Source organism: Mobula birostris, chromosome 1 (genome assembly GCF_030028105.1).
Source record: "Mobula birostris isolate sMobBir1 chromosome 1, sMobBir1.hap1, whole genome shotgun sequence".
NCBI classification, from domain to species: Eukaryota; Metazoa; Chordata; class Chondrichthyes; order Myliobatiformes; family Myliobatidae; genus Mobula; species Mobula birostris.
Genome location: NC_092370.1, coordinates 59,968,722 through 59,982,843, shown reverse-complemented (window position 1 = coordinate 59,982,843; position 14,122 = coordinate 59,968,722). Strand labels below are relative to the sequence as shown.

The following is a 14,122-nucleotide window of genomic DNA, read 5'->3' as shown; positions in this document are numbered from 1 at the left end:
CAACTGACTAATTTCTGCTGTTGTAATTCCTGAAAGTAATGGGAAGAGATTTGATTTTAGTCATCTTCTGAGGTCTCCAATTTCAACAGTGATCGAGACAACTAAGTATATGTTTAAAATTGGCATTTCTAGACATAATAATTAGATGCGTGTAGAAGTAACAGCAATGTGTTGATATTAACAAAATCAGATACTTGTAATCAAAGTTCAACAACCCAAGCAAGTTAGAAATTTAAACTGCATGATACTGCATACTCTGGCTGTCTGGAGGCAAGCTATCCTTGCCCTTCAAGATGTTGGTGAGTCTTTGTTTCTGCTCATTTTACAGCACAGAAAATCCCATTGTGAAGGGATACGAATGAGGCAAGCAACAGTGCACCTTAACCAAAGTTGGTGATTGTGTAGCAGGCTCCAACCTGCCCTGTAGCCACTTGCCCTATTCCAACAGTGTGCTGAGGAGCACAACCAGGATGAATGGAATGCTGTAGAAACATGGTTCTCTGTGAGTGGTTAACTAATTTTCTATATACGATTTAACTTCATGCACCAATAGTCAGCCATACTGTGTATACCAAATGTCTGGAGGTCATTAACAAATCTTGATCGAAAACTAATGTTCCCCCAGAATAGGTAGTGAATATATTGATTTTTTTGACTAGATGTGCAGAGGACAATTTCAATATCAGAAAACAGAAAAATAATAATAGGCATACACAGCAAATGGATTTTTATGTATGTTAAGGTTTCTAAGGATAGAATATACATTTCCAAAAGAGCAATGAAAAAAATCTAAGTGTATATATGATTTTAAAATATAAATATTTGAAGAGGTTCCTACAACTTTAATGAACTTCTTGTACAACACACACTAGTTCACAACCAGTCCTTAAGCACTATTTCTACTCAGCTTTTTGGAAGAATGTGAACACTTAAAGGATTCAGACACTATTAACCCAGTTTGAAAGGCTTTGCCATATAGGGAAAAGCTGGAGTTGCTCAAAAAGCAGAGACATATGAAGCAAGATGCAATAAGGAAGATTCAGAGTAATGCAAGAGTAAATGAAGAGAAACTGTTCGCAATGCTGCAAATCAAGATTGATATATTTAAAAGGTGACTGGCAAAAAAACAAAGACAACACCAGAAATATAAACCTTCATGATTAGAATTAGAAATGTATTAGATGTGTGGAGAGGGGTTAAGCAATGAAAGTGGAATGGAATTGGCAAAAGCAGAGCAGGCCAAATGACATTATTCTACAAATCTGCAGCTCTCCTCGCAAGATCAAAGGAATAAGCTCTTTTATTATAATTTATTAGTAAGAACTAACAGTATAATATGTTTTCTTCCCCCTGCCACCCTCCATCACCAATGATCTTTTGTTATTACAAAGACATCTCCATCTTGATAGCAGGATGTGGGTTGTAATCCTCTAACTTAAAATCTTCAGCATGGAAATCATCAATATTTTCCACCTTGCGCAATATCTTCAATTTTGGGAAAGGTCTGAGTTCACGCGAAAGCTGTGGCAAAATTAAACAAATGTATCAGTATTTTGTGTGACGAGAATACACATAAATTAAGATGTTTGCTGGCCTGGGCTAGCACCAGTGGCATCAGCAGTTGGTCTGCCACCTGTCCTCAGGAGAAGGAGAGATAAGGAACACAATGAAGCAGCATTTGGAGATGTTAATGAAGGAGCCATCAGTCTGGGTATTGTCAAGATCGGCTTCCCCTTTGAACCCTGAACTGTTTGAAGTGTGATGGACAGGCGATACCCCAGCAGGGGGATAAAAAGGGACAGGTTCGCTAAGGCAGGACACACATGACACCCGAGGTAACGAGACCCTGGAAGCGGTGCGCCTCTCACAAGTCGGTGGGAAGCTCTTGGACGGCTGATCGCGGATCAGCCTTAGACGCTCAGGGTGGAAAGGCACGATTGGCAGGAACCTGGGGTGTGTCCACCCTTGCCTGGGTGCCAGGTTCAGCGCAGAGAAACGGTCGTATCTGGAAACGGAGGGGTCACGGTCGGTGACCTCAGATGACATCACAAAGGGCTTGCCCGAAAGCTGACTGCGAAGGTCTGTGTGGAAGCTGTGTTGAATATTCATTCGTTTTGCTCTTTCTCCTCTCCCCCCCACTGTCCATCGCCACAGCAACGATTACTGCGAACTGAACTAAATTGAACTGGACTTTGTGTCACTTTGAAACTGGTCATTTACCCCTAGACAACGATAGAGCTTGATTAATCTTGTTATCTTAATTCTGTGTACATGTATGTTTATCATTGCTGAACTGTTACATTCATTATCCTTTTGATTAGAGTACTGTGTTGCTTGTTTCTTTAATAAAACTTTCTTAGTTCTAGTAATCCAGACTCCAACTGAGTGATCCATTTCTGCTGGTTTGGCAACCCAGTTACGGGGCACGTAACATTTGCAATACCTCTCAATTATTCATACTATATACTTGGCATCCTCAACCAAATCCTACTGTAGAAAATAGGAATGCAAACACAAGGAATTCTGCAGATGCTGGAAATTCAAGCAATACACATCAAAGTTGCTGGTGAACGCAGCAGGCCAGGCAGCATCTCTAGGAAGAGGTACAGTTGACGTTTCGGGCCGAGACCCTTCGTCAAGACTAACTGAAAGAAGAGCTAGTAAGAGATTTGAAAGTGGGAGGGGGAGGGGGAGATCTAAAACTCCTGTCAAGCTCTGAAGGTGACCCTCTCCGCCATGAGGAGGTATTTGGTGTCCCTATCCCAGACCCTTCCACACTTTCCCCCTTTCCCTTCTCCCTGGGCCTCCTGTCCCATGATCCTCTCATATCCCTTTTGCCAATCACCTGTCCAGCTCTTGGCTCCATCCCTCCCCCTCCTGTCTTCTCCTATCATTTCAGATCTCCCCCTCCCCCTCCCACTTTCAAATCTCTTACTAGCTCTTCTTTCAGTTAGTCCTGACAAAGGGTCTTGGCCCGAAACATCGACTGTACCTCTTCCTAGAGATGCTGCCTGGCCTGCTGCGTTCACCAGCAACTTTGATGTGTGTTGGTAGAAAATAGGAAGGTAGCATTTTAAAAAGAAATTGGGGAAGAAATTAGTTTTGCACACATTCAGATAAGGTTAATGCTGGCTTTTGTATTTCATTAGAATGTCATTATCAAAAGGAGTTCTGAAAAAAAAAACAGAAAATGCTGGAAGTACTGAGTGGTCAGGCTCCTCCATGTAAAGTGAAATGGTGTCAATATTTCAAACCATCAGAACTGGGAAAGACAGAAGCAATATTAATAAAAAAAATTTCTGAAATTTTGCTTCTGTCTTTCCCAGTTCTGACTCTCTGACTAATCAAGAACCTATCAACCTCTTTTAAATATGCTCAATGACTTGACCTCCATAGCCATCCGTGGTAATGAATTCCACAGATTCACTCCCTTCTGGCTAAAGAAATTCCTCCTCATCTCTGGTCTAAATGGAAGTCCCTCTATTTTGAGGCTGTGGCCTCTGGTCCTAGACTCCCCTACCATATGAAACATACTCTCCACATCCACTCTATCTAGGCCTTTTAATATTCAATAGGTTTCGATGAGAACCTCCCCTCATTCTTCTAAACTCCAGCGAATACAGACTCAGCCGTCAAACGCTCTTGATGTGTTAACCCTTTCATCCCCAGAATCATTCTATTGAACTTGTTCTGAACCCTCTCCACTGCTAGTACATCTTTTCTTAGATAAAGAGCCCAAAACTGATCACAATACTCCAAGAGCAGTCTGACCAATGCCTTATAAAGTCTTAGCATCACATTCTTGTTCTTATATTCTAGTCTTCTTAAAATGAATGCTAACATTGCATTTGCCTTTCTTCCCACTGACAACCTGCAAGTTACCCTTCATGGAACGCTGCACAATGACTCACAAGTCCCTTTCCTTCTACCAAAGTGCATGCCCATACACCTCCCTACACTATATTAGATCTATCACTTCTTTGCCCATCTCTAAATCTCTAAGTCCTTCTAGACTCCCTGCTTCCTCAACACTACATGCTCCTATCTTTGTACCATCTGCAAATATGGCCACAAAGCCATCATACAGATCATTCACATAAATGTGAAAAGAAATAGTTCCAACACAGACCCCTGTGGAGCACCACTAGTCACCTGCAGCCAACCAACCAACCAGAATAGTCCGCCTTTATTCCCACTCTTTGCCTCCTGGCATTCAGCCAATCTTCTATCCATGCTAGTATCTTTCCTGTAATACCAAAGACCCTTGTTAAGCAGCCTCAAGTGCAGCATCTTGTCAAAGACCTTTTGAAAATTGAAGTAAATTACATCCACTGACTCTCCTTTGTCTATCCTGCTTGGTATTTCCTCAAAAAATAACAGATTTGTCAAGCAAGAGTTCCCCTCAAGGATGCTGAATTTGGCCTATTTTATCACCTGCCAGGTACCCAAAAACTTCATCCTTGATAATGAACTCCAACACCATCTCCTGCCTTTTTGTTTTTTACAACATTGCACACTCTTATTAATTAATAACTTATCAACCCCCACTTTAAATATACCCAATAGCTTGACCTGCACAGCCCTCCATTGCAATGAATTCCACAGAATCTCCACTGTCTGGATAAAGAAATTCCTCCTTATCTGTTCTAAAGGGACATTTTTTTTTTTGAGGCTGTGCTTCCTGGCCTTAGACTCTCCCACAATTGGAAACGTCCTCTCCATGTCCACTTTACCTAGGCCTTTCAAGTCTGTAGGTTTCAATAAGACCCCCTCTCATTCTCCTAAACTCCAGCAAGTACAGGCCTAGAGCCATCAAGTGCTCCTATATGTTAACTCTTTCATTGCCAGGATCATACTTGTAAGCCTCCTCTGGAATCTTCAACGCCAGCACATACTTTTGTTAGATATGGGACAAAAACTACTCACGATACTCTAAATGTAGTCTGATCAATATCTTATAAAGCCTAGCATTACATTCTTGCTTTTATATTCTAGCCCTCTCAAAATAAATGCTAACATTGCATTTCCCTTTCTTACTGCCAACTCAAACTGCAAGTTACTTTTAGGGACTATTGCTCTCGGACTCTTAAGTCCTTTTGCACCCGATTCTTGAATTTTGCACCAAATTAGAGAATAGTCTAAGCCTTTATTCCTTCTACCAAAGTTCATGACCATATACCTCCCAACACTATATTCCATCTGCCATTTTGTTGCCCATTCTCCTAATCTGTCCAAGTCCTTCCGCAGACTCCCTGCCTTCCTCAACACTACCTGTTCCTCAAACCAACCTTTGCAGTATCTGCAAACCTGGCCACAAAGCCATCCAAGCCATCATCCAGATCATTAACATATAACAGTAAAAGTTACAGACACAACACTGACGTCTGTGAAACACCATTAGTCACTGGCAAACTAGAAAAGACCCCCTTTATATCCACATTTTGCCTTCTGCCATTCAGTCTTCTGTCCATGCTAGTATCTTTCCTCTAATACTATGGCCTCCTGTACGGCACCTTGTTAGAGACCTTTTGAAAATCCAAGTAAACGACATCCACTAACTCTCCTTTATCTATCCTTCTTGTTATTTCCTCAAAGAATTCCAACAGTTTGTCAGACAAGACTCCCCACCCCCCCCCCCCAGGAAACCATGCCATCTTTGACCTATTTTATCATGTGCCTCTGAGTATCCCATAACCTCATTCTTAACAAAGGACTGCAACATATAGCTAACCACTAAAATCAGGCTAACTGGCCTGCAGTTTCCTATAACTGACCTTTTTCCTTATTCCCTTCTTAAAATATGGAGTGACATTTGAGACTTTCCAGAAAGTAGTGATTCTTAAAAGGTAATTACTAATGCCTCCGCAATCTCTTCAGCTACCTCTGTCAGAACCCAAGATATAGTTTATCTGGTCCGGGTAACTTACCTACCTTCAGACCTTTCGGCTTTCCAAGCAGCCTTCTCCTTAGTTATAGCGGCTGCACTTACTTCTGTCCCGACACTCACAAATTTCTAGCATGCTGCTAGTGTCTTTCACAGTGAAAGATGACGCAAAATATTTATTCAGTTCATCTGCTATTTCTTTGTTCCCCATTATTACCTCTCCAGCATCATTTTCCAGTGGTCCGATCTCCACACTTGACTCTTTTACTCTTTATATATCAAAAAAAACTTTGGGTATCCTCTTTTATATGATTGTCTAGCTTACCTTCATATTTAATCTTTTCTCTCATTGCTTTTTAGTTACTTTCTTGTTTTTTTTTTTAAACACAAGTTCCCCAATAATTCTTGTTATATTGTATGCCATCTCTTTCGCTTTTATGCTGTCCTTGACTTCCCTTGTCAGCAATGATTGCCTCATTCACACTTTAGACTGCTTCTTCTTTGGGATAAACCAATTCTCCAACTCCCAGAAACTCCAGCCATTGCTGTTCGATTGTCATTCCTGCTGCTAGTGTCCTCCTCCACTCAATTTTGGCCAGCACCTCCTTTGTGTCTCTGGAGTTGCCTTTAGTCAACAGTTATACTGATACATCCGATTTCAGCCTCTCCATCTCAAACTGCAAGATGAATTCTATCATATGATCACTGCCTCCCAAGGATTCATTTATGTTGAGTTTCCTAATCTAATCTGGTTCATTACACAACACACAATCCAAAATTGCCTTTTCCATATTATGCTCGACCACAAACTGCTCTAAAAGGTCATCTTGCAAGAATTCTACAAATTCCTTCTCTTGGAATCCAGCACCAACCTGATTTTCCCAATTTACCTGCAATCTGAAATCCCCTATGGCTTCATAACATTGCCCTTTTTACATGTTATTTTTAATCTATTGTAATTTATACCCCACATCCTGGCTACTATTAGAGGGCAGTATTATTAAAAATGCTTATTTTTTTCAATAAAACTGTTTTTGGCTGAATTCATAATTACAAGGATACACATTTTACTGGAATTATAAAGTTGTACTCTGACAGGTTGCTTGGTTGCACGAGCTCAGAATATTTTGTATTTGATTAGTTTAATTCTTTTCTTGAATAGTGAACTGAAACAGTACATCTTATCTGCCTGGAAAGTAAACAGTCTCCTTTATTTTGTTAATCAGAAATACACTGACTGCAAGAGAACAATCACTTACAAAATACTAAAGCTCCAAGGATCCAATTAACTCCTGAAAGTTAGTTAAATATTTGCAACTTAATACTAAATTTTTAATTCTAAACCTACACTATCCAGTCTGTTGATAAAACATTTGCAATTGCTGGAATAATCATTTACCTTGTTAGATTGCATGTGAAAATGGATGCAAAAATCCATGTTACTTCCTATCACATTTTGTACAAACATATACCTTTACATGTAACAGATAGAACATTTCCTCATCTCCAAGTGCATTCTTATCACAGTTAACAAAAGTACATTTACTTTGTGGTTGAAAATTCAACATTTACCTGAATCTTTAATGCCTCAATGTGGTTCTTGTAAACATGAGCATCACCTAATGTATGTACAAAATCACCAGGCTGAAGAGATAATAAAAATATTATTAAGAGAACATCCAGCGTTTGTCACTGCAAGTTATCTAGTGATGGAACTGTAGTGCGTTTGGTAAATACAAAGGGAAATTGCAATCTAAAAACAACTAAAACTTTTACTTCATCCTTCCCTAGGTTGTCAGAAAATGAGCAAGAAACAAATGTGAGAAATAAGGTCCTAGCCTCCCCAGTCAAGGGGAGTATCCGCTCTCAATCTAGTCTGCCACAACCTGTAAAAATGTTGTAAATTTCAGTGACATCTCCTCTCCTTCTTTGAATTCTGAATAACCTTTATCAGTTTACTCACTCAATCCACATTCTTGAAACCAATCTATTAAATCTGCTCCACTCCCTCCATGACAAGTACACCACTTCTCAGGTAAAGAACCAAAACTATACACCATACTGCAGTTGTGAAGTCAAGTTGTGAGAGAACTGCAATGATACTTCCTTACTCTAGTAGTTAAAACTTGTAAATAAAAGTTAACAGTTGCCTTCCATCACTTGCTGTACCTGCACGCTGCTCTTCACTGACTTGTGTACCAGTACACCTCAGTCCTTTTGAACATCAACATTACCCACTCATTCACCATTTTACAAACACACTACTTTTTGTTCGAAGACCATAAGACACAGGATCAGAATTAGGCTAATTGGCCCATCAAGTCTGCTCCACCATTCCTTCATGGCTGCTATCCCTCTTAACCATTCTCCTGCCTTCTCCCCATAATCTTTGACATCCTGACTAACCAAGAAGCTATCAACCTCTACTGTAAATATACTCAACAACTTGGCCTCCACAGCCATCCCTGACAATGAATTCCATTGATTCACCACCCGCTGGCTAAAGAAATTTCTTCTCATCTGTTCTATATGGACATCCCTCTGGCCCTAGACTCACCCAGTATAGGAAACATCCTCTCCATATCCACTCTTTTTTGAACTTTCAATATTTGATAGATTTCAATGAGATCTCCCCTCATTCTTCTAAACCCCAGCGAGTACAGGCTCCGAGCCATCAAATGCTTCTCATTAATCCTTTCATTCCCGTGAACCTCCTGTGGACCCTTTCCAATGCCAGCATTTTTTCTTCAATAAGGAGCACAAAACTGCTCACAATACCCCAAGTGAGACTTCAACAGTGCCTTATACTAATCCTTTCATTCCCGTGAACCTCCTGTGGACCCTTTCCAATGCCAGCATTTTTTCTTCAATAAGGAGCACAAAACTGCTCACAATACCCCAAGTGAGACTTCAACAGTGCCTTATACCGCTTTGCTTCTATGTTTTTTTTTATTATTCATTTACAGGATGTGGACGTCACCAGCTCAGTCAGCATTTATTGCCCATCCCTAGTTGCCCTTGAGAAGGTGGTGATGAGCTGCCTTCTTGAACCACTGCAGTCCCTGAGGTGTAGGTACACCCACAGTGCTGTTCGAGAGGGAAATCCATGATTTTGACCCAGCAACAAAGAAGGAACGGCAACATGTTTCCAAGTCAGGATGGTGAGTGACTTGGAGGGCGATTTCCAAGTGGTGGTGTTCCCAGGTATCTGCTGTTCTCTTCCTTCTAGATGGTAGTGGTTGTGGGTCTGGAAGGTGTTGCCTTAGAAATTTTGGTGTGTTGTTGCAGTGCACCTTGTAGATAGTACACACTATTGCAACTGTTAGTCAATGATTGGATGCTTGTGGAAGGGGTACCAAGCAAGTGGGCTGCTTTGTACTGGATGGTGTCAAGCTTCTTGATGGTTCATGGAGCTACGATCATCCAGACAAGTAGCAAGTAATCCATTACACTCCTGACCTGAGCCTCGTAGATGGTGGACAGGCTTTGGGGAGTCAGGGGGTGAGTTACACACTGCAGGATTCCTAGCCTTTGACCTGCTGTGGTAGCCACGGTATTTATATGACTAGACCAGTTCAGTTTCCTGTCAATGGTAACCCCCAGGATGTTGATAGTAGGGGATTCAGTGATGATGATGCCACTGAAAGTCGAGGTATGATGGTTAGAGCCTCTCTTGTTGGAGATGGTCATTGCCTGGCACTTGTATGGCTCAAATGTTACTTGCCACTTGTCAGTCCAAGCCTGGATATTGTCCAGGTCTTGCTACATTTGGGTTTGAACTGCTTCACTATCTGAAGAGTCACGAACTGTGCAGAACATTGTGCAGTCATGTGAACGTCCCCACTTCTGACCTTATGATGGAAAGAAGGTCATTGATGAAGCAGTTGAAGATGGTTGGTCTTAGGACACTTTCCTGAGGAACTCCTACAGTGATGTCCTGAGGATGAGGTGATTGACCTCCAACCATCTTGCTCTGTGTCAGGTATGATTCCAACCAATAGAGGGTTTCCCCCCTAATTCTCAGAGTCTCCATTTTAGCTAGAGCACCTTGATGCCGAGGGATATCACTCTCACCTCACCTTTGGTGGTTAGCTCTTTGGTCCATGAGTGGACCAAGGAGCTGATGAGGTCAGGAGCTGAGTGGCCTTGACAGAACCCAGACTGAACATCCGTAAGCAAGTTATTGCTGAGTAGGTGCTGTATGATAGCACTGTTGATAATCTCTTCCATTACTTTACTGATGAGTGAGAGTAGGCTGACAGGGTAGTAATTTCAGCTATTTCTTGATATCACGTGGAGTGAATCAGATTGGCTGCATACTGACACCTGGGATGCTGGGGACTTCTGGAGGAGGCAGAGCTGGATCATCTACTTGGCACTTTTGACTGAAAATTGTTGCAGAGGACTCAGCAAACTCTAGTCCTCTTGAAATTAATGCTAACGTTGGATTCGCCTTCCTCACCACCAACTCAACCTGTATGTTAACCTTGATGGGATCCTGCACAAGGACACAGTCTTTTTGTACCTCAGATTTTTGAATTTTTTCTCCCATTTAGAAAATAGTCTACGCCTTTATTCCTATTACCAAAGTGCATGACCATACACTTCCCGACACTATATTACATCTACCACTTCTTTGCCCATTCTGACAATTTGAGTCTTTCTGCAGACTCCCTGCTTCCTCAACCTCCTACCTGTCCCTCCACCTAGCTTTGTACCACCTGCTAACTTAGGGACACAGAGCCATCAATTGCCTCATCCAAATCGTTGGCCTATAACGTGAAAAGTGGTCCCAATGCTGACACCTACGGAACATCACTAGTCACCAGCATCCAACCAGAATAGGCCAACTTTATTTCAACTCCTGTTGCTAATCAGCCAATTTTCTATGCTTGCTTCTAACTTTCCTGCGATACCTTAGGCTCTTGTTAAGCAGCCTCATGTGTGTCACCTTGTCAAAGGCCTCTGAAAATCCAAGTAAACAACATCCACTGACTCTCTTTTGTCTATTCTGCTTGTTATTTCCTCAAAAGGATTCCAACAGACTTGTGAGGCAAGATTTCCTCTTCAGAAAACTGTGCTGACTTTGGCCTATTTTATCATACACCTCCAAGTACCCTGAACCACATCCTTAACAATCGACTCTAACATCTTCCTAACCACTGGTCAGATTAACTGGCCTATAATTTCCTTTCTCCCTCATAATGGCAATGTCACGCACTTCTGCCCCCTGACGCTCTTGAACTTCCAGCATACTGCTAGTGTCTTCCACAGTGAAGACTGATACAAGATACTTAAGTTTGTCCGCCATTTCTTTGTTCCCTCATTAGTACCTCTCTAGCATCATTTTCCAATGATCCCAAATCCACTCTCTTCTCTCTTTTACTTTTTATATATCTGAAAAAAAGTTTTGGCATCTTCTTAGATATTGTAGGCTAACTTACCTTCATATTTCATCTTTTCTTTCTTTACAGCATTTTTTGTTGCGCTCTATTAGTTTTTAAGAGCTCCCTGATGCTCTAACTTCCCACTAAATTTTTGCCATATTATATGCCCTCTCTTTTGCTTTCATGCTGTTTTTGATTTTCCTTGTTATATGCACAAAAGGGGAGATCTGATTTATCCTCAGCTCCCATTTTGCTTTGCACACCCCCTCATCTACTCACTCAGCTTGTCCGCATCCCTGTAAGGTTCTTCACATTGTCCTCTGTACTCATAATTACTAAGTTTAGTATCATCAGCAAACATGGAAATATGACATTTCCTCTTCTCAGATAGTGAATAGGTGGGACTCAAATACCCTTTCCTGCCACATCCCACCAATCATAGCTTGACGATCTATTTGTTCTGATCCATTGCTTCTGTCCAATTACCATTTCTCACTCCATATCAGTACAGTGCTTCCAAATCAATGCACTGTACCCTTCTTAAACAACCTCCTGTGTGGCATCTTACTGTCAACCTTCCAGAAACCCACATACACCGTATCCATAGTTCCTCCTTTTCTAGTCAGAAAATTCCTCAGAGTTGACAGATTAGTTGTACAATTTCCATTTAATAGTCTCATGTTGACTCTACAAAATCCTTTTATGCTTTTTAGAGTTGTGTTATTAAATCAAATAATTCACTGCTAGAACAGAATTCTCTCTTGTAGTGAAGAGTTCCCTGATCGCAGCTGCCACCGAGTTGACGTGTTAAAAAACATGCACAAACAATGGTCTAACTGGCACTTAAAGCCAAACCCAGCCATGAAAGGGCATGCCCATTATGACACTACAGCGAAAAAAATATTTGAACTTTGTTACCATCATCATTTTTACTCAAAGATCCACTGCCACCTAGTATCAGTTTGATAAAAGTCAAAAGGAATGGATAAAGCATGCAATTTGGAGTGCTCCATCATCCACTTGCTACAATTTGGTTGAGATATCAAAAAGAAACTCTGATGGGCATAACATAATCAGTGATCATATACCTTACTTGCTGTTTAAAGCACTTTGATACACATCTGTCTATGCAACTGATGGCACTTCAAAGGCAATATTCAGCACAAAGATCTTTAGTGTTCAAGATATGATTTTCAAGTACCTTTAATCCAGTGATGTGTGCAATCATATATGTAAGTAATGCATAGCTGGCAATATTGAATGGAACACCAAGACCCATATCCCCTGATCTCTGATACAGCTGACTGGATAGCTCTCCATTGGCCACGTAGAACTGGCAAAGAGCATGGCAAGGAGGTAGCACCATTTGTGGAAGGTCTGCATTAAGAAAAGTTAACCATTAGGAGAAATGCAAAATTTACTTTAAAAACTCATCTGAGATGTATTAATTGGTTTGAAACTAAAGTATATATTCCATGAAAATCATATTAGAGTCTTATTTTCAGTGCTCATTTCCAATGAAGCTCATATACACTAGTTTAGATGCCATGTTTCAATTCTGCACCACCTTACCTCTACCTTCACTGCATTTGGCAGCTCCACAGAAGCTAGTTAAGCACAAAAGACAGCTAGTAAGCAGAACCACATTTCTATGGTTTCTCCAGGGGTCCTGTAGATCTATGAACATTTGCAAATGTTTCTTTGAGCATTTGCCAGTACCTCTTTAAATTCTGCAGTTGCTCAAAGGTCTCTTATGTACTTCCAAGCTAGCATCCACTGTTGTGAAAGCTACAAGTTGCCATTTCATTTAAATAGTTAAAAGCAGGTTTTTAATCATTCCATTATTTTAACATTCTTAGCAACGGATCAAATTTTATTTGCATTTTGCCATCTCCCTGAGAAACATGGAAAAGCCTCCAATTAGATTGCAACTAAATGAGACATCAGATTTTACTATTTCTTTTTACCAATGAGCCTTAACCAGTTCCCCAATGTTTTCCAATTTTTCCTCACTGAAAAGATTGCCTGCTACTGACGGTATCCTTGGGCAAACTAACCAGGGTGCTCATTCTTCAGGAGTGACCATGAACAATTGATGGCAAGAAAGAAAGTGGTGAGTCATACAGCAATATGGAAGATACAGGCCCTTAGGCCAAAAAGTTCAAACTGCCAACAATGACCGCCCAGCTGGTGTCAGTTTCCTGTGTTCAGTCATATACTTCAGCCCTGCCCCTCCATTTCTATGCCTCTCATAATTTTAAACATTTCTATAAAGTCATCCTTTATTCTCTCCCATTGCAAGGAATAAGTACCTAGCCTGGCCAAGCTTTCCCTACAACTCAGGCTCTCTAGTCCTGGCAACATCATCTTAATTTTTTTTTCTGTACTATTTCCAGTTTAACATGACTTTCTATAACTAGGTGACCAAATCTGAACACAGTACTCCAAGTGTAGGCTCAATGATTTGTACAACTTCAACATAATGCCCCAGCTCCTATAGTTAGCGTCCTGACTGATGAAAACCGGTGTGCTAAATGCCCATTTTTAAAACATCAACTCTGTCTACTTGCAACATCACTTTCAATGAATTATACAGTTGTACTCCTAAATTCCTCTGTTCCTTTACAATCCCTAGTGCCCCACCGTTCACATTATAAATCCCATGCTGGTTTGACTTTCCAAAATACAACACCTCACACGCGTCTGTAGTGAAACCCGTTTGTCACTACTTGGCCTACTTAACGAACTGATCAAGATCTCCCTGGAATCTGAGATAATCTATCAAACACACCTCCAAATCTCATGTCATCTGCAAACTTACTGATCAAGCCTTGTGCATTTGCATCCAAAT

General features: G+C 40.9%; 1 protein-coding gene across 2 annotated transcripts in view; it reads right to left on the bottom strand.

Moving 5' to 3' along the window:
- Window positions 1-424: 424 nt before the first annotated feature.
- The window catches only part of tyms (thymidylate synthetase), a 58,842-nt gene continuing 45,144 nt past the window's right edge, over window positions 425-14,122 (bottom strand). For both annotated transcript variants that reach the window (XM_072255845.1, XM_072255839.1), the window contains exons 5-7: window positions 12,473-12,648; window positions 7,457-7,528; window positions 425-1,521 (exon numbers count right to left, since the gene is read on the bottom strand). In XM_072255845.1, the coding sequence (XP_072111946.1) occupies window positions 1,384-1,521; window positions 7,457-7,528; window positions 12,473-12,648 (386 nt within the window). In that variant the 3' untranslated portion in view covers window positions 425-1,383. The remainder of the gene's footprint in view (window positions 1,522-7,456; window positions 7,529-12,472; window positions 12,649-14,122) is intronic.